General features: G+C 49.5%; 1 protein-coding gene across 1 annotated transcript; it reads left to right on the top strand.

Annotated features, from left to right (window-relative positions):
- On the top strand, window positions 1–23,082 carry txnrd2.2 (thioredoxin reductase 2, tandem duplicate 2). Its single transcript, XM_079364016.1, has 17 exons — window positions 1–210; window positions 1,886–1,951; window positions 2,029–2,085; window positions 2,185–2,329; window positions 3,061–3,135; window positions 4,502–4,580; window positions 5,200–5,262; window positions 5,812–5,882; window positions 9,833–9,852; window positions 9,960–10,051; window positions 10,146–10,320; window positions 16,489–16,625; window positions 19,387–19,482; window positions 19,633–19,725; window positions 20,469–20,540; window positions 20,624–20,721; window positions 21,089–23,082. Exons 1-17 carry the CDS (start codon window positions 135–137, stop codon window positions 21,210–21,212), a joined length of 1,539 nt encoding a protein of 512 aa, XP_079220142.1. The 5' UTR covers window positions 1–134; the 3' UTR covers window positions 21,213–23,082.
- The last annotated feature ends 13 nt before the right edge of the window (window positions 23,083–23,095 follow it).

Here is a 23,095-nt window from a genome sequence, read left to right as displayed (position 1 = left end):
AAATGTTTAACATACTTTTTTAGAGGGCACCTCGCGGTTCACTTTGAGGACCTCTGTTTTCGTCTCCTCATTTCTGTTCAGGCGGTTCTGTGGCCGCCCTCGTGCCAGCTCGGGGTCCCGATTATCATAACAACATGGCGGCCTTCTGCAGGGGCAGACACCGGTGGAAGAGGTTCAACTGTTTACATGTTTTATCGCGAAACTTGACAGGTAACACGTTATGATTCAAATATTACAACAGAAAGTTATTAATGAGATAAAAGACTGCGTGTTTTTAAACCAGCCGCGCTGCTGGGAGATTATCCTCTTTATAACTGTCGCTCACATTCAGACATTATGTAGTCTACACATAGACATAATGTAGTCTATACATAGACATAATATAGTGTGCACTTTGAGTAGTGTGCACTTTAAATAGTGTGCCCTTTAAATAGTGTGCACTTTGAGTAGTGTGCACTTTAAATAGTGTGCACTTTGAATAGTGTGCACTTTGAGTAGTGTGCACTTTGAATAGTGTGCACTTTAAATAGTGTGCACTTTGAATAGTGTGCACTTTAAATAGTGTGCACTTTGAATAGTGTGCACTTTGAGTAGTGTGCACTTTAAATAGTGTGCACTTTGAATAGTGTGCACTTTAAATAGTGTGCACTTTAAATAATGTGCCCTTTAAATAGTGTGCACTTTGAGTAGTGTGCACTTTGAATAGTGTGCACTTTGAGTAGTGTGCACTTTACTAGCTTCATGTCGGTCTCTGGTCTGTACTGATAAGGAGAGTATGTTAAACACAGTTGTCTGACTGTTTGTTCTCTTTGGTTTTACTGAGAACACTGACTGAAGTGTTTCCTTATCAACTCTGACTAAACTCTGATATTTGTTGGCTCAACGGACATAACTTTGTAAAATACTAAAAGTGAGTTGTGTTTAAAGTCAGTGACTCCAATCATCTTGTGTCCATCCTAAATGAGACAGTTTGTGTTTCTATAGTAGGGAAAGTGCTCACCTTGAAGTGTGAACACTAAGATGAAGACTAATAAGTTGATTATTGAGGATTGATTTTAGAGCCCCAGCTCTGCCTGTCCAATGGATGAAGTCCTCCACGTCCACTAAATGATCACATCAAACACTAAGCTGTCAGTGACCCTTCACAACAACCAGTATGCTCACCCTGTGACATCATCTGTTTAAAGACAGCACTTTAGAGTTTCAGGTGCAAACGTGCAACACGACCTCCTGATCATGAACCCTTCACCCCCCGCAGCAGCACTCTGAAGGGCCCTTCATCCTGGTGTCTTGTGAACATGTCTTTATGCTCACATGTGTTATCCCTAAACCCTGGTCTTGTGTTTCACACATCACTAGATCACATGTGACATGGTAAGTCAAGAATAGCAGCCGCAGTAAACTGAAACTGGTCGTCCGTGAGCCGCTGCTGCGAGCTGTCTGAAACTGAAGACTGCAGTGTGTCTGACTCCACCCTTCAGGGTCCCATCAGTACGCTGGGCTCTCCAGCACCAGGGTACCAAACAATAAGAAGTTATAGATCAGTCCTTTTGTCACCACTCCCAACTTCTGACAGCGGGAACGCCAAGAAATACAGATACAAGAGTTTTAATATGTTCATGTCCCTTCAGCACGACGTGAGTGAAGCCCACAGACGGTGATCCAAACCGTGTTACAGGCTGCATGCTGCTCTCAGCCTGAGCTCTTCCTGTTTCCGTCTGATCCAACATAACTGAACACAAACGGGATCTGTGTATCGTGTTCATCAGGAAGTGTGCAGCTTCCTGAGAAACCTAAAAAGCACATCTGTGTTAACAGAAACATGTACAGCCCCGTGCTGTTGTTTTCTATTTGTCATCGTGGATCGTCTGTTATTCTTGAACAGGAAGGTATGACTTTGACCTGGTGGTCGTTGGTGGTGGCTCAGGAGGCCTGGCGTGCTCCAAAGAAGGTGAGATCTTTTCAGGTGTTCCACCTTCATTTATTTCTGTTCCTCTCTCTCACCTGTCAATAAATCCTCGTCCACAGCTGCTCAGCTGGGCCTGAAAGTCGCCGTTCTGGATCACGTGGAGCCGTCCGCCAAAGGTCAAAGAAATATGAAGAACCTCTCGAGCCAATGTGATTACACAGAAATGCTTTTCTGGATGAATGATTTGACGACACCATGGTTCCTTCTCTGAACAGGTACCAAGTGGGGACTCGGAGGGACATGTGTCAACGTGGGCTGCATTCCTAAGAAGCTCATGCACCAGGCCGCTCTGCTCGGCACGGCGGTCAAAGACGCTCGGAAGTACGGCTGGCAGATCTCAGAGCCGCTCTGCCATGACTGGTGAGATCTCCTCAATTCCTTTTCAGCTTCAGTGAAAAATGTTCCATTCAAACAGGTCGACCTACTTTATCAGATAGTCAAACAGCACCATCTAGTGTGCAAATCACAACATTACAACAAGGCACGTTCATTCATTCCAGACTTATCAGCAACAAGGGGATTCAAAGTGTCGAAACCAAAGAGAGAAAAGAGACAATCAGGGAGAAGATTCAAAGAGAAAATATTTAAGAAGACAGAAAGTTACAAAACACACAGCCATTTGTCATCAAGGTTAATGATACTGGACCTGGTGCTCAGAGCCTTAGGTCTGCACTCACAGTGGCACAGACTGTCCCCCCTCCTCACTCTGCTGCAGGACTAACCGTCCCTGAACACGACGCTGTAAAACAACCCGTGACGCACCCCTCATTCACAAGACAGGCGACCTTCAGAATGGAGAGGGGAAAAAAGGGACACGCAGGCGGGTCTGCGTCCGTACACCGGAGAACATGAGCGTCTTTGGTGTCTGTCAGACTCAGAACGCTGCAGGCTGTGAAGGAACTGTACCGAGCCGAATGTCGCCAGGGCCTAAAATCTGTACCGTGCTGCAGCACACTCCCACTCCTTGATGCCGGACGCCGTGTGTGCACTCCTGGTCCCCACGTGTCACACCTGTAGACGGCGTGTTCGGGGGCATTGTGTCCTCCCGTCTGTTTCACCTGTCACATGATCACCTGCTGTGTGTTCCTCAGGGTCACCATGGCCGACGCCATTCAAAACCACGTGCGCTCTCTGAACTGGGGTCACAGAGTCCAGCTGCAGGACAAGTGAGTGTTTTATTTTTACATTTATTTACAATGGAGACAAGGAGCGCTGATAGTGAACACACACACACACACACACACACACACACACACACACACACACACACACACACACACACACACACACACACACACACAGGACCATAAATCAGTGCATGTTCTGAATCTTTCTCTTGCTTTAACACATCTGGATCAGTGTGTGCACGTTTGGGCCGACACTCAAACCTTTAGTCAGTTAGTGAAGAGAGATGGAAGAGGGCTGCCATCTAGTGGAGACGGACATTACTCCGTTGGCCTTTCAGAGTCCACTGCTTCCTGTTTACTGTAATAGTTAGATAAAAAAAGATCAGACAAGAAAGCGTCATGACGAGCTCTCTTATATTTCACACAGTAGACTTGTTTTACACCTGATTTCACCTGATGACATGCGACCTGCCAGCTTTATGAATCGACTGCTGAGGGACTATATTGTCAAACACAGTTATTTATTATAGACACAGGACAGAGAGAGAGAGAGTGGGATTTGAACCCGAGCCGCCCGCTCCGTCAACCACTTGGTCCCCGGGCCGTAGATCTCAGTGTGTACTCTGCAGAAGACTCCAGAAGGAGCACATGTAGAGAGGCGGCTGGAGTGTGTGACAGAGCAGTCAGAGATGATCAGAGCTGCACAGCTGTGAAACCAACGTCCTGTTTTTACTGGCTCTTAATGAAGACGGATGTGACTGAACGTAGTGTGTGTGCGATCTTAAACAGTGGGAACATCAAACTTCATTTAGCAGCTGTGGGAGGACAGATGTGTGCGAGCAAGCGTACGGGAGCAGATTAATAACAAAACAACACTTCACACTTTTAATGAAGTGTAATGAGTTTTGATCAAGCTGCCAGCCTTGTGTTTGTCTTTCTGAGGTCATTTGTGACGTTACAGCTGGGGCAGTAGCTCAGTCTGTGGGTCACCGGTTCAAGTCCAGATGCGGACCATGATATGGAAGCTGGTGTGGTAGCTGGAGAAGTGCCCTTTAGCAAGGCGCTCGCTGCATGCAGCCCCACTCTGACGTCTCTCCACTGGTGTGTGTCCACAGCTCCTGTGTGTAAATCAGGCCTTTGTGTGTGTGTGTGTGTGTGTGTGTGTGAGAGAGACACATCAGGGGTTAATGAAGTACAGGAGAGGGTGAAAAGACCTCTCAGAGGACACCTACGTCTGACACATAACATCTGAGTCTCGGGGGGGTTGTCGGGGTTCCCCAGGTATCTCAGCAGGGGCTTTGCTTGGTGCATCTGCACAGCTGCAGAAGCTGTTAATGGTGACAGATGAAGTGAGAGCAGTGCAGGTGATTCTGAAAGTGCAGGCTGTTTGTTCTCCGTCTTCCAGGAAGGTGAAGTATCTGAACATGAGAGGAAGCCTGCTGGACGAACACACCGTCAGAGGACTCTCAAAGACTGGCAAAGAGGTGGGCTGCTGATTCACACCCTTCATCTGTTTAACTGTACATTCTTTCTATTGTCAATCTGTTTCTGGATCATTCTGCAGCCTCAGACAGCACACTCAGGGACAGGAAAACCCGGCATTAAGAATAGTTAGATCACACAACTATCTGGAAAAAGACCTTTACACGTCTGATTATTAAGACGGTGAAAGCACGCTCAAACAGGATGTGCTGCTGCTTCAATGATGAACGGCGCTGGGTAAAGCTTGTCATGAACATATTAAGAGACCCATGGAGGGTTCAAAAAGTGAAAAACTAAATAAAGTTTTGTGACGATCAAAAACCAGTTAATTGAAGAATACCTGCAATAATAAAATGAATATCTGGCAAAGATATAGATAAAAAACACAGCCGGGTCACTTTGACCCATGTTGTGCATCAAAGGGTTAAAGGCAACATCAAAGGAGTGACTTTTAACCTGTTAATCGATATGCTCGTGTGCAGCTGTTGATGGCCGGTGGTCTCCATCGTCACTTTAATGCAGAATACTGCAGAGACCGTTTGCTTTCATTGGACATTTCCTTGTTTTTTTAAGGATATGAACAAAGGCTGTAAGTGCACACTTCCCTCCTCTCTCACACAGACCCTCCTGACTGCCAAGAACATCGTGGTCGCCACAGGTGGACGGCCCAAATACCCGACAAATGTAAGTCACGATTAACCGGCAACTTCAGGTGTTGAAACAGAAGCTCAAACATCCTGCAGTTCATCGAGTGTCCACTAGAGGCTGGCTGCAGAAGCACAGGAAGTCACATACACACCCATTCAACATGAGTGATGAAGATGTTTACAGACAAACCAAACAGGTCGGTGGTACTGGTGCTCACGCTGACAGGATCTCCTCCTCAGGTCCACCCAGCACAATCAGGCGTGTCGCTGAGCTGATTGACAGGTGGGCGACCCGCCTCAGCTGAACGCCTCGTGTCCACCTGGTGTTTCTTCTGCGGGTGTTTTCATCGGGTAGAGAGCGTTTGCAGCAGGAAGCTGCCGTCTGTAGAAGAAGAGCAGCGCTCAGCGTTTTGTCTTCCGAGCGCTCGTCTCGTTCCCAGCATCATCCTCGAAATAATGGTGAAAAGTAACGGAGCAGTGTCGGTTGTACAGCGGCCGACATCAACAGACTGTTGCCATAGAGATGGGACGGACACACAAACGCGGCTGAAATATTTGAATGAGTTCCTTCTGTGTCCTCTCACAGGTTCCTGGAGCGGTGGAGCACGGCCTCACCAGTGACGACGTCTTCTGGCTGAAGAAGTCACCTGGGAAAACGTAAGCCCCCCCCCTCCAAACAATTAAGAATCACGGGATGAACTTTTGAACCCTTGAATGCATCATTTGGTTAGATGAGGTGTTCTACCTCGAGCCTCTAACCTCTGCAGCTTTGATGCCTCGCTCTAAGCACGCTGACACGGCCCGCTGTCACGCACTGTCATCATTCATCGGTGACATGCGCGTTGTTTTTCTCCCTTCCTGTCAGCCTGTCTTCGCCTCATGATTCAGATTAGCGGCGTGCATCCTGACCTTTCCAGAACAAGGCCTTTAATCCCGCCTTTTAGCCCCTGTCATCGCCTGCTTAATTGGTCCTCACATGGTGCTTCCTCTTGGCACACGGCGCAGACGGTGACTCGTGGTTGCGGTGTACCTGGGTGTTGTCTGCCTCTCGGTGAAAGACAAGCGGAAATGATTGATCCCATATTTAAGCTTCAGAACGAATCCAGAGTGCAGATTTCTACTGATGATGTGTTTGAACTGAAGGACGTTCTCACAAACTGAACATCACATCCAAACAACACGGTTATTTTTAAAGGTGAGTTTTTTGGCTTTAATGCCTCTGACACAGACAGGAGCATCAACAGAAAGAGTGAAAGGGGAAGAGGTCGGACTCTAACCCAGGCCCCCAGCTTGAAAGACTGCATCCTCCGTACTTCCTGCACGCGCTAACCACTAGTCCACCGCCGCCCCAAAACCTGTTTTTTAGTTGAATTCAGTAAAACACTGAAGATTGTGCACCAACATAAGAGGCTACAGATAACCACGGCAGAACTGTGAACATCCAGAGAGGGAGGAGTCTGCACGCCACATACACGCTGTCAGCTGGTCTGCCCTTAATTTGTGTGCTAATCAGATTTTGCGTTCACTTGGTGCTAATCTGTAATCGTTAATAGTCAACATGGATGTCCCCGTCAGTAAACGGCTACGACTCTGTCAACGAAATGACTTTATGTATATAAAGCAGAATTATCGTTGAGAGGCGCCACTTGAGCGCAGGAAGCCCTTTGATGTACGGGAGCGGCGGTATGTGGGGTCCTCTTTGTCCCTGCAGGACACTACCTGAGGGTTAGCATTAGCTTTAGCCTCCTCTGTGGGAGCACTGAAGCTCACACTGCACAGCTGAGGTTGTTGTTGTGCTGCTGAGCTGTCAGCTGTGCAGGTGAAGTCCAAGAACGTGTGTGTGTGTGTGTGTGTGTGTGTGTGTGTGTGTGTGTGTGTGTGTGTGTGTGTGTGTGTGTGTGTGTGTGTGTGTGTGTGTGTGTGTGTGTGTGTGTGTGTGTGTGTGTGTGTGTGTGTGTGTGTGTGTGTGTGTGTGTGTGTGTGTGTGTGTGTGTGTGTGTTAGGAGACACACACACCTGAGTGACAGATTCAGCCCCGAGGCCGCCTGCACATCATCGTGCTATCAGGGGGAAGCAGTGAGCGCGTGCCAGCGGGTCACGGGTCCAGGGATGGGCCGGTACTTGAATAAGGGGTCTGACTCTGTGTTATGTTGAATAACGGAAGAGGACCACACTCCTGGAGGACGTCTTTCAGCAGTCTGATGCAAAGCAGCACAGCTGGCTCCAGCATTTCTAGAGAAACAAATCATGCACAGAACCTGATTTGCACACGTGGACTCGGTGCCCTCTGCAAAATGTCAGACAGCGGGGCGCTCTAACAGACGGGCGTTATATATCCAGGTTCAAAGACGTATCGGTGTATTTTAAATCAAGATGGAGGATAAGACAATGTTGTTCATGTCGACATAGTTGATGATTTAAAATGACGACATTTCTTCTCGAGACATCAGGTCGTCTGTTTCTCCTCTTACGTGTTTTATTTAAAGGTCACATGACCTCCTCCTCTTCAGGTGAAATCAGTGTCCTCGCTCCTCTTCATCATGTGTGTGAAGTGTGTTGTTGTAAATCCACTCTGATCCTGTATTTGATCATGTCTATAAACCCCTCTATTTCAGCCCTGCTCAGAACAGGCTGTTTCTGTGTCTGTAGCTTTAAATATGTAAATGAGCTGTCTGACCACGCCCCCTCTCTGGAAGGGCTCGGGTGTACTCGCTGCTTTCTGGCTCCATGTCCTATTGTTTACGGTGAGAAGGCAGACTCAGAGGGCAGAACAAACACCTAGCTGTGGGAGTGTCACCCACCTGGGGGAGGGGCTACTGCCCTTTGTGATGTCATGAAGGGAACGTCTCCAAACGGATTTTCTGAAAAGTGGAGCAGGCAGAAGACGGAGAGGATGGACTTTTCTCATCATTGGAGGGTTTGGAGACAGACATGTTAGAGGAAGATGGAGGAGAGGAGTTTAGATAAAATGTGACCTTTAAGGTTTTGGAGCGTTCAACACCACTTCTTAATGTCAATAATTAAATGTGTGTTTGATTAAATGTGCTTGTTCACCTTGTGCAACCAGAATAAAAGAAGGAGGTAAAGCTCAACACACATGAAGGCTTTCTTAATAACTCAGTGGTTCTTGATGGAAACGTTCCTCTGTCCCTCTGTCATCAGACAATAATAACCACGCTTTGAACACTGAGAATAACAAACATAGAAAGAGTAACATAGACTCACACACCGCCTGTGATACAAAGACTGAAGCAGATCTGTGTCGGGACTTTTAATGACATGCTCAAGGTTAGCAAGATGTGGCAGACGGTGGATGAAAACATCCTCCCTCTGCAGGAGCTGCAGCCTTGACCTCTATCAGCCTGAAAGGTCTCAGACAGTTTACAGGAGATCGACTGGAGCACATGATCTTTGATCAGAGCCTCTCTCTCTAGCTTCACTGCTTCATGCCTTAGATATCTTTCTCTTCATCACGTTAGGACCTTTGTCTAAAATCACCCCGAGAGCACCCTGAGGTCCCGTGAGCACGGCTTGTTCTTGTTGTTGAGCAGAGTGAGGTGGATGCAGTGTTTAGCCAGCTCTGCATGGGTCTGTGAACCTCTCTGATGTTGATGTTTGAGCAGGTTCCTGCTGGTGGAGTCGTTCACTCTTCATGTCCATATGCTTGCTGTGTTGCCCAGCCCTGCCTCATGGAGCGAGATCAGCCTGTTTCTGAGGTTTTCCAGTTTTTGCGACTTAAATATGAAGATGAGAAGCTGAGGAGAGACGTGTCGATGAAAGGGCCGTACAGAATCTAAAGGCCACGTGTGATGGAGGTGAAAGGTCACACAGACGCCACCAGGCGAGCACCACCATGCTGTGATGGAGGAAAGTAGACGACGTCTGGGCGATGAAAGTGAAGAGTCAAGCTGCAGCTCTTTGCCTAATCTGCTCTAAGACTCTTCACAATACGTGCTAAACACAGACACAGAGAAGATGGCCACCGCCGGCTTTTAGTGGTTACAGTCAGGACGTCCCGCTGTCAGGGGGAGCAGACGAGAGCCATGCAGGTCTGGGGTTAAAGAGGTAGAAACAGGGCAGGCGTGTGTGTGTGTGTGTGAGAGAGAGGGTGTGTGTGTGTGTGAGTGTGTGTGTGTGTGTGTGTGAGTGTGACAGGGATCACTCAGCTGCCTAATGTGTGGACTGGAACCCTGAACATGGCACACCCCATCTGCAGGGATTAGACTAAACGCTGGCAATTAGATCTCCTCGACAACACAGTGTGAGAGCTGAATCTGATTCTCCTGGACCACACACACACACACACACACACACACACACACACACACACACACACACACACACACACACACACACACACACACACACACACACACACACACACACACACACACACACACACACACACACACACTCTGTCAGTGTCCCCACTTCCTACATGTTCTTCACACCTCTTCACCTCCGTCTGAGATGGTGACGTTTTGTAATTCATCGCCTGTGCAGACTTAGTTTGCTTTGGCCGAAGTGTGCGTCTCCAGTGATGAGGTGTGTTTCTGCGGGTGTTATCAGTGGGACTTCAGGGCTTTGTCTTTGTTTGTATTTTGCAGACTTGTGGTTGGAGCCAGCTGTATCCTTTGTCAGTTCCAGTAGTGATGAGTCTGAAGCTATGAGCGTGATGTTTGTGCGTTTTGGCCACACATCAGATGCTATGATCCTGAACCTGTTGCTGCTCAGATGTGGCTCTGGAGTGTGCAGGTTTCCTCACAGGCATCGGCTTGGATACCACAGTGATGGTCCGCAGCATCGCCCTCCGGGGGTTTGACCAGGTATTACTCCCTGAACCTGCAGGTCAGTGTGGTCGTGTTTGTTTGCTTGTTGTTGTCGTCTTTGAAAGCTGCTCTTCCTTCTCTGTTCACGCAGCAAATGGCGGGCCTGGTGACGGACTACATGGAGGCATATGGGACCAAGTTTGCGTGGAAGAGTGTCCCGAAGAGAGTGGACAGACTGTCCTCAGGAGCGCTGCAGGTGACCTGGGCTGATGCGCACACAGGAGGCGAACAGAAGGACACCTTCGACTCGGTGCTGTGGGCCGTCGGTGAGTGAACAGGCGTCAGTACATCGCTCAGCCTGTCTTCTTCCTGCAGGTCACATGATTAAAGCTCCTCCCTGATGAGGGCGAGGATCAGTGTGCTGCATTTAGAGCTGCTCGTGAAACAAACGGATGTTAATACTGACACCTCTGTGCCTCCTAAAACAAGAAGGGTCACATTAACACCTTTAATCATACAGAGACGCACCTCTCCAGAGTTCAGCTTAGTGCACAAGACCAGATCCCAAAAAGGTCAGACAGGGCCGCTTTGACTTCCTGCTGGGAGCTTTAAGTAGAAGACACTCGAAGGCTTTAGACTCGAGTTAGACTCAAAAAAGAGTTGGAAAGGCCTGAGCAGGCGACTCTACTGCTGGAACTGTGAATATGAGTCTGGACTGAGACGATCAGGTGACCTTCCTCTGTGATCATGAAGGAAACATGCTCGCCAGCATGTCCTCCCTCTGCTCCTGTTTATTCACAGACAGGACAGTGAATGGAGTCAGAAATCAGGGTCAGAGGTCAGATTTGAACCCGGGTCGCCCACTCGGAGATCTACATCCTCCGTACCTGGGGTGAGTGCACTAACCACGGCTGTCCCGCTCACACATGACTGCAGCGTGCTCTGTGCCTTTAAGAGGAAGTGAGCTGACTTGGGTGCAGACACATGTGGCTGTAGGCGTTTGTGGATGAGCCTGACGTGCTCTTCAGATCTGTTATTTGTGTCTTTTAACACCTGAGGATGTGTTTTAGTCGTTGTATGGCTGGCTGCTGGTTGTCTGTCTAAAACTCTTCAAAATCACATTTTTCTTTCCTGGTTCAGTGACATGAAATAAAAAAACAAGAACACACTTAAACAGCGGAACATCATATGTCACCTATTTTAACTCTTTTCTCACACCTGCATGAAATAAAAGACTTTTCCATGCCTCCAGCACGTTGATGCTGAATGGAGTGCAGAGTCAGCAGATCGCAGAGGAATCAAGGCTGAAAACAAAGTAATAAAGAGCGAGTGATGGGAACGGAGCAGGGGAAGTGTTAATCACCCGCCGCCCGCTCTCTGGCTGTGCAGAGGGACAGGACGGGACAGGATGCACCCAGGCACAGGGTCACCACATTCCCCTCTTTGTTCTCCCTCTCTGGGCCTTCCTGCTCATGCCAGCGCTGCGGAAACCAGCCCTGCATCTGTCACTGCCCGCCTGAGCGAGGACCACAAGGCCTCCTCTCTCCTTTATCCATGTTTCACCATCTCACTGGTTCTGTTTCTGCAGTGAGTTTGGAGGTGAAATCTTCCTGTTGTTTTCTGCCCAGTTGTTCCAAAGGCAGCACGGGACTCCTGGAAACCCGTCTCCCAGGCTTTCCCAGTGCCGACCACACCAGGTTGTCAGCTGTTGTTCCTCCACGGGGAGGGGAGGGGGGGGGGCGAGTGTGTCCTCTCTGCGTGCGACAGCCGCGAGGATGTTTTTGTTTTTCCCACCTGTGGTTCAATTCCCACACCGTCCCAGCGTGGGACTGTTGGTGGTGCAAGTATTGAAGGTTGTTCTGACACGTGTGAGATGCTGAGAGCCCGACTCAACGTGCTGCCACGTCTCTAACCCAGAACCTCGTTTCATATTTTTACACCCAAAAAGATCACCATTGAGAGACTTTAAAGGAAGCGTTAGTTTTTTATATCAGGGTTTTATGTTGTGTAAAAGAGTAGTCAGAAAAGAAATCCACAAGCTGAAGTTTATAGAACATTTACATCCTTTACTGGGCTGCATCAGCCCGGTTATTGTATGTTCAAGTAAACGCTTATAGAGGAGTGTAGCCTAGCTTCTGCTACTATAGCACTGTGGTGGTTTAAGATGCCATGTTTAGGTCCCTGTGAGTGTTGTGATGTCATGCCTCCTCTGTACCGTCTTCAGAGGCGAGCAGCACACCGGTGTGTGTGACGACACACCGTACACCACGGTGAATGTGGGACTGAGATTATTCAGTCCCTCCAGGATTTCACAGACTTGTTGGGGCCTAAAACACCTGATTTCACAGCAGCTTTTTAAAACAATTGCAATTCCTGTTGCGATGTTTTTGCTGTTAAAATATTATATATATATATATATATATATAAAATATTTGTGATCTTTTTTCACGCTTTGATGTGATTGAGTGACATTTTAACCTGCAGGGGACTACGCTGATTGGTGAAAGTTGCGGAAAATTATTTTAATTCTTCAAATTTGCAGAAAAGTTGTGGTGATCGGACTAAATTGCAAGGTCGCCCAGACATCGTGGGGATTGGTTGAGTTTATGTGAATTGTTGCGATCGTGACTTCCTGGAGGGACTGACTACTCTACTGCCTCGGAAACCAACATAAATGTATAAAGACGTGATAACGGCTGAACTTAGTTTGGGTGCTTTTGCTGAAACGCAGTCTGAACAGGGAGAATGAGCGATGACTCATTGGAGGGTCCTGCAGCTAATACATGTATTAAACAACAGCAGCAGACATGGTGGGGTGGTCAGCTTGCTGCCCATATGAGACGTGTTTCCTGATGCTGTGTAACACAAGCAGCAGAGTTAAAGCTTCTGGATTAAAGCTTCCACAGAGCGAGCTCTTTTGTTCCCATCCAGTTCAGTGAGAACCAGTCTCAGCCAGGCCTCCGCTCTTTGATGTGTGCGTGCAGGACTTATGAGTACAAGGCCACTTCCCTTTACTGTGACCTTACACTAGGGCCCGGGCGGGGTACCAGGCCCCAGTGGACTTATTAAAGGCCAGAGGGGAGCGGGGGACAGTATCAGCGCCGTCTGCCACATCCTTCTCCACGGCCCTGCCTGCCTCCACCTTTCCCCTGCTCTTTCCTGGCCTCTCGGCCGCTCCCCTCTGCAGGTGTACTCGCAGAACAAACCAGGAAACAGCATATTTACACACTTCCTGTCTGCATGTGGACAGTGGGAACATTAGTCTTCCTCCTCACTCACTCTTCCATCCTTGAGGATGTTTTTTTATTACTCATTTTTTTAACCACATTTGCCTGTCTGGGTTTTTTATGTTCCTGATGGCATCCCTGTTTGTTGCGCTGCGTGTCTGGATGTCTGTTTGCAGACGACCCAGACGGCTTGAAGTGACCGAAGATATTCACTGTTATCAGTGGAGTCGTTTTGGGGGCAAGAACACGTATGCTGAGAGTCACAGAATTTACCAGCTTGAAAGATGAGTTAGTTCAGGTGTCAGATGAAGCCTGTAGGACTGAGTCAGGGGAGAAGTAGTGAAGCTGTTGTGTTTTGGTTCAGCTAATGCTGCGCTGTGACCTGAGGGAAGGTGTCCTGTAGTGCTGCACATTTGGACCTCTAAAAGTCAGATGAGACTGGTATTGACTGGAGCGATGTGAGGTATGTTGACCTGCCTGCCTAGCATGTAGCGGTAAGGACACGTCACACAGATGTGAGTAGATCTGTAATCTCGTTTTAACTGTTTTAGCTCTTTGGTGTCCTCGGTGTTGTCACTTCTGATCTCATCACCATACAACTCCACACTGCCCCTAGTGGTTTTATGCATATTGCATCTCGCGGACGCGTAGCGTTAATTTCTGAGGACATGCACCACCAACGCTCCAAACCACCATCTGACATCATGCGTCCATGTACACGTAGTTAACAGCATGAATAGACTGGTGCAGGAATACAGTCCAGGAACTGAGTTAGCATTTTAATGCCATGGGTTTTTACACAAACTTAAAACGGCGGTTGCTAACAAGTGGCTAACTGAAACTACAGTGGTTGTCATGGAGACATTAAACGTCATCACGCTGGGAACTCTCTCCCTAATCCTCCTTACATCCTCTAGTAAGCTAACGTTTAGCTGTCAAACCGCTGATTAGATCGATCAAGCATAACGGCCGTGACGTCAAAATCAACAGACCGCGGTGTAGTTAGCTTGTAGCATAACGTTAGCTTTTTACTTCTCTGGGCTGCATTAACTCTTCAAACTTCATATAAATGATGTTCATCTGTAAAGATTATCCCGCTGAACTAAACAGCATCAGAAACATGTTTGGCACAGAGATTATTTTCTGCAGTGATCCAAAATCCAAAAATCCCAGAAGTAATTACTTTTCCGGTCTATATTCAGGTCTAAAAACATTCAAAGGGACTGCGGTCGTGTTCGTGTCCACACGTCGGAGAACAACACTGAGTCTGGAGTCATGTCAGTCAGAAAGTAGAACACGTAATCTTTGTGTGAATGATCTTTCCCCCCTAAACACTTTCCTTTTGTCTTTGCTCATTTGATTGATCTGATAAGAGTCTCATTTCCAATGGAGGAGGATTGTTGTGGCTAATTAGCCTAGCAGTCTTTAAGCTTCCTCTTAATGTCACAACAAGCTTTGTTCAGACTGGTGTGTGTCTGTGTGTCTGTGTGTCTGTGTCTGTGTCTGTGTCTGTGTGTGTGTGTGTGTGTCCAAGCTTCAACCAAACCTTATCAGTCCTGACCCTTGTTGTGTCTCACTGCTGCAGGAGAGCAGCGTCTGGAGCTGCAGACAGGAAGTCCACAAAAGGAAAGGTCTTTACTTCCACCTCAGATTTGACTGATCGGCCTTTTTTAGGTCCATGCTGATGATTGATTTGTACTTGATGCTGAATGTCAATTACCTTTCGGTCAGCTCGGACAGGAAGTAAAACATTACAAGGCAGAAAGTGAGAGCAGTGATCACTTCAGATTACATGAAGACTTGTGAAGTCTGTCACTATTCATCCTTCTCACAAAACCACTTACAGCAGCCTGGCAGCAGCGTGGACACGTGAAGGAAACGAGGAGCGAGACCCAGAAATCACTTCTGCTGATTTATCCTACAGATCCAGAGCTCTGACTTCCTGACAGTCCGTCTACCAACAGACCTGTGCAGAGTTTAAACTGTTGACGAAGACAAATCACATCTCCCACAGCTGATCCTCAGGTTGTCACGGCAACTCCCGGCAACAATAATAAGAACAACGACAACAAGTTAAAGAAGGAGAAATAAACTCAGAGAACATGCTAAAACCAACTGTGGAAATGTGATTTCAGACGTAAAAGATGGCGGGCGCTCTCTGCTCATGAGAACAATGAAATGAATAAATAAACAGGAGGCCTGATGCAGGCATTCGTTGGTTGGAGGTCGTCTTATCATGACATGCAGTCTTGAGTCTTAACGCTCTGTATGGATGCATGAACATGTATTCTGGCACTAAAAAGAAGCTAGATTCACAACAAAACAGGACAAATAGCAAAACCACTTTTCCAGCGTTGTGTAGATACAGAACAAGAAAATGTTTATCATTTAGCTTCTGGGGATTGGTGATCGGGCGGGGGGGGGGGGGGGGGGGGGGGGGTCGCTCTTGGCTCCAGCCAGGAAAAAGGATCTCCGGGGTTTGTTGTCTTTGCTGTGCGATAGCATCTACATGAGTAGCTCAGGGCTCGGTGTTTATTATGCTACCCTGCCAGGTTGTGTGTGTGTGCGTGTGTGTGTGGGGGGGGGGGGGTCCATGCCCATCACCATAGAGACGCAGCGTCAACAGCATCAATCAACCGTCCCCCAGGAAATAACGTCTATGAGTGTCCTGGGGGATGCCTAACACTGGACACTTGCTTAGCATGTTAGCATGTTAGCATGGTCCCTGTGAGGTCAAAGGTCACTGTCTCGTTAAGCTGATGGATAGAGAAGTTGTGTTGAGTCCTCGAGTGCAGTAAAAAGGGGCGGCTGTGGCTCAGTGGGTAGAGTCATCATCTCTCAACCGGAAGGTCGAAGGTTGAAGGTTCGATCCCCAGCTCCTGCGATGTGTCCTTGGGCAAGACACTTAACCCTGAATTGCTCCCCCTGCTCTGTCAGGGTGTCTGCAGTTCGCTGCTCCTGTGGTCGAACGCTTGGTGCGCCAATTACAAATATATAAAAAAAATATTTATAATGAGTCTCTGCGTGACCCTCTGGAGAGTGATGGTGCTGCTTGTTTTCACAGTATAGCGCCCTCTGCTGGTGAAAGACGACTGAGAGTGTAATACAACGACAGTGACTGGATGTGCTAATTACAGCTAATGCATCATCATCAGTGATATGTTTGAGAGTGTAGGCGGTGCAGGTACATGTTGTGTTTAACACTGAGAGGACACTGTGCTGTCACCTAATGTTGTCCCCGTCTTGTTTCCCTCCCTGTGACCTCAGGCAGAGCCCCTGAAACCAAAGCCCTGGGCCTGGATCAGCTCGGCGTGCAGCTCAACAAGCAGACGGGGAAAATAGTGGTGGGCGCCGACGAATCCTCCTCGGTGCCAAATATTTACGCTGTGGGTGACATCGGAGAGGTAGGCATGGTGATCAGACACCAAGCTGGATCACAAAGACCAGCTCGTTATAGACGCCATACTTCTGATTCAGACGCAGCCACGCCCGTCACACTTACTGTCAAAGGAAATATATCTGCAAGTTAATAATACGAGTGATTGACTTTGAGACAAACACACCTCGACCTCACTTTGTCTTTTCTTTTTTTAAACTCTGATTCAACTTCTTTAATTTAGACGAAAGACGCCGTGTGCATCTTAGACAGGAAATAGAACAGAAGTGTAACATGAACGAGTCAATGTAAAATCACTCATAATAACTCACTTCTGTAGACTTGCTTTTAGAAGGATAAACTTTATTGATTTATTGATTGATTGAGTAAAACAGGGAATATAAAAGTCAAAATAAACAAAATAAACTTAAAAACAATAAGAAGGGGGGCGGAGCTACCGTAACAAGCTGCCACCCAGAGCGGCGATGAAATGTATCAATCAATGCTTCATGAAGTAAGTGTTCATGGTGGTGAGCTCAGCGAGGAGGTTGCTGGTTTGAATCCCTGTGTGACTGGAGCCTCTGTGTGTGGAGTCTGCATGTTCAAACACATGCTGGTTAGGTTACCTGCTGACTCTACACTGTCCACAGGTGTGTGAATGTGGGTGTGGCTTGTTGTCTGCCCTGGGATTGGCTGTTGATCAGTCCAGGGTGTAACCCCGCCTCTCAGCGTCCCCTAACAGGAACATGTGCATGGATGATGATTGATAGGTTGTTAGTAGGTCTGCTGACACGTCAGCTCAACATGAGTCCAAGGCTGAAACCAGGAGCAGAACCAGGTCCAGGTCCAAGTCCTGATGGCTTCTCTTCATACTGTGTGAGCTCGTCACAGCTGAAGCAGCTCACCCTGCTGCTTGTAATGTCACTGTGGTTGTTCCAACAGGACCAGCTGTGTGCTTCCTTCCTCCCTCTGAGGCCTAATCACACACGCTCACACTCCTCATGATGGACAGCTCTCTTTGATGAGTCATACTCTGCTCCATCCGTCTGTCACTCACATTTTTTTAACCTGATTATTTGTCTTAAATCAGACGGCTTCGTATCTCCGTGTGTCCGCTGCCTTGTTGTTTTACTCCTCAGCCAAGCGTGCCAAAGAATGCATTAATGTGTGAATGACGAGAGGCTCTTACTGGAACGCCCGTGCACACGTCCACGTGCACACCTTCACGAGCACACGTCCACGAGCACACGTCCACGAGCACACGTCCACGTGCACACATACACGTCCACGAGCACACGTCCACAAGCACACGTCCACGTGCACACCTTCACGAGCACACGTCCACGAGCACACGTCCACGTGCACACATACACGTCCACGAGCACACGTCCACGAGCACACATACACGTCCACGAGCACACGTCCACGAGCACACGTTCACGAGCACACGTCCACGTGCACACCTTCACGAGCACACGTCCACAAGCACACGTCCACGTGCACACCTTCACGAGCACACGTCCACAAGCACACGTCCACGTGCACACCTTCACGAGCACACGTCCACGAGCACACGTCCACGTGCACACATACACGTCCACGAGCACACGTCCACGTGCACACATACACGTCCACGAGCACACGTTCACGAGCACACGTCCACAAGCACACGTCCACGTGCACACATACACGTCCACGAGCACACGTTCACGAGCACACGTCCACGTGCACACATACACGTCCACGAGCACACGTCCACGAGCACACGTCCACGTGCACACATACACGTCCACGAGCACACGTTCACGAGCACACGTCCACGTGCACACATACACGTCCACGAGCACACGTTCACGAGCACACGTCCACAAGCACACATACACGTCCACGAGCACACGTTCACGAGCACACGTTCACGAGCACACGTCCACGTGCACACATACACGTCCACGAGCACACGTTCACGAGCACACGTCCACAAGCACACATACACGTCCACGAGCACACGTCCACGAGCACACGTTCACGAGCACACGTCCACGTGCACACATACACGTCCACGAGCACACGTTCACGAGCACACGTCCACAAGCACACGTCCACGTGCACACATACACGTCCACGAGCACACGTTCACGAGCACACGTCCACGTGCACACATACACGTCCACGAGCACACGTCCACGAGCACACGTCCACGTGCACACATACACGTCCACGAGCACACGTTCACGAGCACACGTCCACGTGCACACATACACGTCCACGAGCACACGTTCACGAGCACACGTCCACGTGCACACATACACGTCCACGAGCACACGTTCACGAGCACACGTCCACAAGCACACGTCCACGTGCACACATACACGTCCACGAGCACACATACACGTCCACGAGCACACGTCCACGAGCACACGTCCACGAGCACACGTTCACGAGCACACGTCCACGTGCACACATACACGTCCACGAGCACACGTTCACGAGCACACGTCCACAAGCACACGTCCACGTGCACACATACACGTCCACGAGCACACGTTCACGAGCACACGTCCACGTGCACACGGCGCTGCAAGAGATGTTTGGGACAACAGGATGTGCGGCGGCGATTGAACAGGTTTTAAGTCATGCTTTTAGAATTGCCCTGCAGCCCAACTGTTTCCTGCTGCGTGTGTGTGTGTGTGTGTGTGTGTGTTGTTTTCACTGTGTGCAGCAGCGCAGGATCAGGAGCGATCTCCCAGCGTCTCACTTTTTATCACGTGACAAAGTCCACCTTCTTTCAGGGTCGTCCAGAATTAACCCCGACCGCCATTAAAGCAGGAAAGCTTCTGGCCCGGAGACTGGCAGGTCACAGCGCCGAGCTCATGAACTACGACAACGTGAGACACACACACACACACACACACACACACACACAAGAAATATCCTACACAACGATGGACAAAGTTTATTTATTTATTTCTAAGAGTTTAACCTGTGTGTGTGCGTGTGCGTGTGTGCGTGTGTGCGTGTGTGCGTATGTGTGTCAGGTTGCCACCACAGTGTTCACGCCCCTGGAGTACGGCTGTGTGGGTCTCTCTGAGGAGGAGGCAGAGCAGAGGCTTGGTAAAGAGGGCATAGAGGTAAGACAGGACGTTTATTAAGCAGCACCTGATAACTGCTCTCATATCTGGCAAACCCAGGGGCGTCCAAAACGGCCTTCAAAGCCCCGCCTACCTTCTCTGGTCCAATCAAATCCAGAATCTAAAGTTAGAAGGAGGACATACTGGCTGCTGCACACAGCAGGTTTCCTTCATGTCTGTGAGGTGAACAAAGAACGTTATTCCTCGACCATCATAAAGAAACTGTTCCAAACACACACACACACACACACACTCTGTGTTTAAGGTGCTGTCATACATGAGCAGCGTGCCAGATGGCTGTGGATAAATGCTTTAGCGGACAGGGTGGGGCTTCAGGCTGTGAGTGACAGGCGAGCAGGAGGCCTGATTGAGGCGTGTATGGAGGTGATGACAGGCGAGCGGAGATCTGAGGACAAGCGCTGAGCGCCGGCCTCCGACAGCTGCGTGGCCCCCACAACTTGTGTCGGCACGTCGGCCTCGCTGAATCAAACCCAGAGCGCACGCTCTCTGTGGAAATCAATCAGGAGCAGGCAGAGCTCCTCTTCACACCTCACCTTTAAAGCAGCGTCGTCTGGTCACATCAGTGACACGCTAGCTTTCACGCACGACGTCATGTTGCACTTTTGTAGAAAATCATCTTCAACATCGATGAGCTTTTTATTGGCCGTTCAGTTCTTTGACTTCCTGATTTGAGAGGAGGAGAAGAGCGATCTGACCTGTGGTGTGTTTTCACGTCTGTGCAGGTCTACCACGCCTTCTACAAGCCTCTGGAGTTCACCGTGTCCGAGCGCGACGCCAGCCAGTGTTACCTCAAGGTCTGTGGATGTGTGTGGCGCTCTGTGTGTGCGTGCACTGAGGACTCTGCTGCTTCACTACATGATGTGCTCTTCCTCCTCAGGTGGTGTGTGAGCGGCCTGGAGAACAGAAAATCCTCGGCCTGCATTTCACCGGGCCCAACGCTGGAGAAGTCACTCAGGGATTTGCTTTGGGCTTCCAGTGAGTTGAATGAACCCTCAGTGATTTAAGTAGATGTTTATGTCTTCTTTTTAAGGGTTTGATTGTCCCCTGACGTGCACGCACCTCACAGTGGGAGAGCATCCCTGTGTGATGATGTGGACACTGTCAGTGCTGAGTGTCGCTGAACAGACTGCAGAGTGCAGCAGGTGGATCAGAGCACGGACGGACTGCAGTACCCATTTTCAACACTAGGTGTCAGACTTACATATTGCTCCTTTAATGTGTGAACATGTTGAAACACACTTCCTGTTATGGGAGTGAACGGCTTCATTACCCCTCATGAGGATGAGCAGGGACTCATCAGCAGCTGTCAGTGTCTGAATGCTTCCTGTTTGTGTCGTCTCAGGTGCGGAGCCACGTATTCTCACCTGCTGCAGACCGTCGGCATCCACCCGACCTGTGCAGAGGAGCTCACCAAGGTCCACATCACCAAGCGCTCGGGTTTGGACGCCATGGTAACGGGCTGCTGAGGTTAAGCTCCTCGGCCTCTGAACAGGAGCGAGCACACACGGGAGAGATGTAAGCCTGGCGGTGGTCTGCTCCTCCCTCTCCCTCTATTTTGCCCCAAAATGGCCGCCAGTTTCAGCCTGCCCTTTCTTCACGTTTGTCATTGGTTAAGCAGGTCTGTGATTGTAGCGTACACACGGCTGTTGTGAGTGTAGGCGCTAACAGGCCGGGCTGTAGATGAGGTCGGTGAGAACGCCGGGCGCAGAGCGAGCGTCTCTTAAATAAACAGGCTCATCAATCAGGATTAAAGTCTGCGCTCGGGCTTTTGTTGGAATCGTACGAGAGCCGTGGAGCGTTTTTCTGAATCTATATTCTACAAATATTGTTGTTTCTCCGGCTGTACTTCCTGTCCATTAGTCTTGGAGGTGACACATAGCATACACTCCGCCCCCCCGTGACACTGATGGATAGCCCCAGGGCCGCTGCCGCAGTGACACCAGCCCATTTCCCATGGACACACACAAACAGTGGGTCGGCTGCCTGTCAGTCAGACGGAGCTGTCCATGGGAGCGGCGCCCTGCAGGGCCCCCCCTCCTCCTCCTCCTCCTCCTCCCATCATCCAGGAGAGACAGCGGGGAGCTGCGTGGACGCCACTGACGCCGTCCATTACACTCCTCTAAGAGCTCTGTCCGGCCTGCACTACCCAGCCTCACCCACAGGTGGCACTGTTGCCCTCCTGTTGTGCTGAGTCCATTCAGGCTGCTGCTCATTTGATCCCTGTAATCCCTTATAAAAGATATGCTGTTTTAGCGGGCGCTCTGGCTTTAAGCAGCCTCACTGATAAGGGTTATCTGTTGTGTATTTACAAGGACGGCAGCTTTGGCCTCCGAGTCATCACCCTGGAAGATAAGGCAGCTTGTTTATATCAATAAAGCAGGAATAGACCCCCACAGTGTGCCAAAGTGCCCAACCTGCTGGCTGCTCTGGACATCTTGGCTTTATTAAGAGGAGGAGGCTGCGGGCCCACTTTATTTGAATGTGGAGTCTAATCTGCTGCGGCTGATGAATGGCTTCGATGAGGGGAGTGACAGTGTGCCAGGAGACGGAGAAAGAGAGGGGTAGCAGGTTTATTTGGAGGCGAGCCAGAGGAGAGGGAGAGAGCTGACTTTCAGGCCTGGTGAGGGAGGGGAAGGGGGATTCCTGTGTGCTCTGTTCAGGACCGAGGTGCTGACTGAAGGACCCTGACCTCCGCTCAGCAGGAACAGCTTGACTCTATCACACTCGGAGCACAGAGGGCTCACATGCTGCAGCGCTGCACGGCAGGGGCCTGGAGGAGGGGGGGGTGGGGGGTGGGGGGGGGGGGCAGGCGGTAGCGTAGTGTTTGCCCAGAGTAATTGAGTCTATGTTCCTGTGCTCAACCATCCACTTCAGAGACCTGAGGGTGGGCTGGAGGCTGCGAGAGGGAAGTGATTGAGGTCATCAGTGGAACTGTAATGTCTGTTTGCTTTTTAGCCTCCACTTCCCTCCTCTGTTTCCTCGCCTGCTCCCTTATCGTTTCCTACACTGCACAAAATCCAATCATCTCCTTTTATCACGTCTCAGTCTGATTCTCAAAAATGTCCGCTTGTTGTCGAGGAGTCCCTCCAGGCCCGAGTCCTGCCGTCCCTCAGCCGTGCCCGGGGGGGTCAGGGTTCATCTTACAGGTCGGCCAGCTAATGATGACCTGCACTAAAACCCAAAGGTGGGGAGTGCAGGCCTGATGTCACCTGGCTGTAACTCTTGTAAATAGAGACCTTTCATTTTCCCTTTGTGCTGAATAATTGATCTGTAAAGTAATAACAATGTGAGCATTAAAGTAATGACGCTCAGCCGTCCAGTCTGCTGTGTGCTGTGTGCCTGACACCAC

The sequence above is a fragment of the Symphodus melops genome (genome assembly GCF_947650265.1).
Source record: "Symphodus melops genome assembly, chromosome: 1".
In the NCBI taxonomy this organism is placed as follows: Eukaryota; Metazoa; Chordata; class Actinopteri; order Labriformes; family Labridae; genus Symphodus; species Symphodus melops.
This window is presented reverse-complemented; position numbering and strand designations above follow the sequence as displayed.

Bases quoted from the DNA above. Each gene is read 5' to 3' on its own strand.
- txnrd2.2 (XM_079364016.1), top strand. From the start codon at position 135: ATGGCGGCCTTCTGCAGGGGCAGACACCGGTGGAAGAGGTTCAACTGT. The intron at 9,853-9,959 runs GTATCCTTTGTC...GTTGCTGCTCAG, and splicing joins ACTTGTGGTTGGAGCCAGCT to ATGTGGCTCTGGAGTGTGCA. The intron at 10,052-10,145 runs GTATTACTCCCT...CTGTTCACGCAG, and splicing joins CCCTCCGGGGGTTTGACCAG to CAAATGGCGGGCCTGGTGAC.